Source organism: Limulus polyphemus, unplaced genomic scaffold, assembly GCF_000517525.1.
Source record: "Limulus polyphemus unplaced genomic scaffold, Limulus_polyphemus-2.1.2 Scaffold9466, whole genome shotgun sequence".
In the NCBI taxonomy this organism is placed as follows: domain Eukaryota; kingdom Metazoa; phylum Arthropoda; class Merostomata; order Xiphosura; family Limulidae; genus Limulus; species Limulus polyphemus.
The window spans coordinates 8,655-11,915 of NW_013675076.1; the positions used below are offsets into that span (position 1 = coordinate 8,655).

The 3,261-nt window shown below is 33.5% G+C and overlaps 1 protein-coding gene across 1 annotated transcript in view; it reads left to right on the forward strand.

Annotated features, from left to right (window-relative positions):
• Window positions 1-1,524: 1,524 nt before the first annotated feature.
• LOC106475933 (guanine nucleotide-binding protein G(i) subunit alpha-like) overlaps window positions 1,525-3,261 on the forward strand; it is a gene marked incomplete at its 3' end in the record, with an annotated part of 13,998 nt that continues 12,261 nt past the window's right edge. Inside the window, exons 1-2 of the mRNA XM_022379935.1 lie at window positions 1,525-1,539; window positions 1,808-1,974. Of these exons, the coding sequence (XP_022235643.1) occupies window positions 1,854-1,974 (121 nt within the window). The remainder of the gene's footprint in view (window positions 1,540-1,807; window positions 1,975-3,261) is intronic.

A 3,261-nucleotide genomic window follows, 5' to 3' on the forward strand; every position in this document is an offset into this window, starting at 1 on the left:
CACGTTGTGAGCGTCTTATATATATATATACCAGACAAACATATATCTAGTAAATGCTAGGGCATTCACGAAGGAACAAGATAGTTTTAGAAACGTGGCGTGACACTAGTCACGTGACCTCGCTGACGCAACAATATATATTACAACAGGTGTGTGAAAGTGTAACGTCATGGAAAAGAGCATCTGTTGTGATGAAAAGAAAACCTGCAGGAAGATTTGTTTGTAATTAAGCACAAAACTACACATTGGGCTATCTGTGCTTTGCCCGCCACGGGTATCGAAACCCGGTTCCTAGCGTTGTAAGGCGTGCAGGAAGAAAAATATCAATTAGTTCATATCATGATAATTGTTATAACTAGTACGTTCTATATACAAAGAATACAAAGTCATAGATATATTAAAAAACAATTAGTTACAAATATGAACACTTAAAAATGATCCATTTACACATTTTTTGCTTTACAGCTTCTCTCTTGCCTTTTCCCAACCATTTTTATGCTTGTAATATCTCATTTTCAGTTGACTAACTGTGAGGAAAACTGAAATGAAGAAAGAAAACAGAGCACAAATTTCAGGCAGATTATTTTACAAACTGGTCAAGTTTAATGAATTTCAACGTTATCAAAAGTAAACTACGAACTGGATTTGTAAAAAGAAGACTCTTTATTGCGGCATCGAGAGGGCGGTTCGATGGACAACAATTCTAAAACGATTCAGTGTAAAAAATAATCAGACGATGTGCTGAAGAGAAAAAGACACTTAGGGATTTGAAGATTGACGATTCATTTATTTTTGCCTCAGACCAAAATTTAAAAGTAGAAACTTCGGGCCTATAATAGGCCCGAGCCTATGGCGACTTGCCATACTCTTCGTACAGCCCTGACGATAACGTTGAAAAACTAGATTACTTGTGCTTAAGTTACACTAAAAATGCCAGTAAATATTTTGCAACGGTTCTCGACAGATTCTGAAACAGGTTCTACTTTTCTTTAATTGTGAAAGAAAGTATAAACTATAAAATAAGACGGGTTTTTGAAATAGCACATAGATGAAAACATATACACATATGTGTGTGGTTCTTCTATGAAAGATAACCAATACTACAGACAGAACGATCAACTTAAGCAAGACTACTGAAAAACAGTGTTAATATCGCGAAAAAGAATAAAGAAACAAGAACGTGTCTATGAATACCTCTTCATCGAGTTTTACTACTTGTTTGTATGTTTGTTTGTTTTTTGAATTTCGCACAAAAGCTACTCGATGGCTATCTACTCTAGTCGTCCTTAATTTAGAAGTGTTAGAAATTAATAATGCAGAACTCACCGATTATAATATATTTACCCTTTTATTGGAAAATCTACTTCAGTAATGATGAAGATGGAAAATCAAACAAAAAACTTCGTGTGGTATTACCGTTTTGCTAAATGTTTAAACGGAGCCATCATTCACAGTTTTATTAAGTTTCTAATATTACTAAGAGATGTCGCTTTGTTATTTGTATGGATAGGCTTGGCTGTCGAAACCGACACTTGTTGAGTTGTGTTTGATGTTATGTAGTTATTGGAAGTAGTATATATATATTCTTTATAGGATCGTCTCAGGCCTTTTAGCTTTTCATGAGTTTATTTTCTTACCTTATAAATTAAACTTTTAAACATAATTATTAATTTCTTTTTCAAATGTTAGAGAAATTACAGCACGTTTAAACACATTTCAAATTTCCTAATTTTTAAATATAGAAAAGTAAATACAAAGTTTTTCTATTATTTGTGAGTTGCAGTTACACATACATCTTCGATTTTAGGTATTCGAAGTGAGGCTTAGTTCATCGCCTAACGCTGGAGCTGATCATGGGATGTGCCGTAAGTTCTACGGCCGAAAAGGAAGCTGCTCTCAGGTCAAGGAAAATCGACAAAGATTTAAGGGCAGAGGAGGAAAAGCAAGACAGAGAAGTAAAACTGTTGCTTTTAGGTGATATTTTTTACAATATTGTTAGTCTATTGTATAATAGTGACTATTTAAATTAATTCTCCCATTTGATATTTAAAAATTGTATGTTTGTCCTTTTTAACTGGTTGTTATGAACTCGTACAATTAGGATACTTTAATTTTTATTTTCCTTATCTGGCCATCTTACCCAGGATGTTCGTGTCCTCACTCTCCTGGCTCATTCAGAAACGGATGTACATTTGACTTGAGAACAAACGACAAAAATCGCGTATCTCCATATGGAGTGAAAATGATTAAATTTGGACTAATGTAATGAAATATTTGAAAATAATATACCAAAAACTGGAAAAAGAGGAAGGAAGGAAAATAAATGTTTTGGTACGCCATGGAATTTGACAGCAACTGGGGTGTTATCAGTCAACCAGGTTTCTGTAGAATTACCACGCCCGAAATATTTATTAATGTTTGGGTAGTAAATATATTTATTATTTGTGACGTAACATATTCATTAGGCTATTTGAAATCATCATGTCTATAAATAGAAATTGTAAATGAGTTATTTTCAACGAAATTACTACATCGACTTAGTTTTATTTTCGTTTCTTGCGTTAATTTTCGTCATCTTCGTGACGAGATTTCTTAACTCTCCAAATCGAAAGTGTTTATTATGTTTTAGTTGCTTCCTACAATACTCGTTTTAAATAACATTTTTTGTTGAAGGAAACCAATCAAAAATTGCCACCGGTATAAAAAATCAAAATAGTACTGCTTCTTCTCAAGAGGAGAATAAATACAGTAGAATCTTATATTTATGATTTTTTATATAATGAAACATTTTCCTACTTTGCTTTAGTACTGCTGTTATTTTTATCTCTGTAAGTATTATTTTCCACTTCCACTCCAGTGCCTCTTTTATCCCTTGAATAGTTTCCAGTGCGAGAAACCCTTCCCCATTGTTATTAAATGTCAGTTCTATGCTATTAATGTCAGGCCTCAGCTTGTGAAAGCCTTCGAATTAAAGAGAATTTGCTTATTCACAAGTTGAGGCCTGACATTAATTATGTAGGCTACTTTTAGTCATTCAAGGCGCATACAATAAGCGGCTGAACTTTTTTTAGGTTGTGTAATATGTGTTTACTTTATTTGTAATAGTATTTTTATTTATGTTGTAAAATACTGTTGCGTCATCGAGGTCACGTGACTGGTGTGGCGCCCTCTAGTTTCTAAAACTATCTTGTTTCTTCATGAATGCTCTAGTATTTACTAGATGGGGTAGGCGGGTATATATATAAGAGGGGACAACGTGAC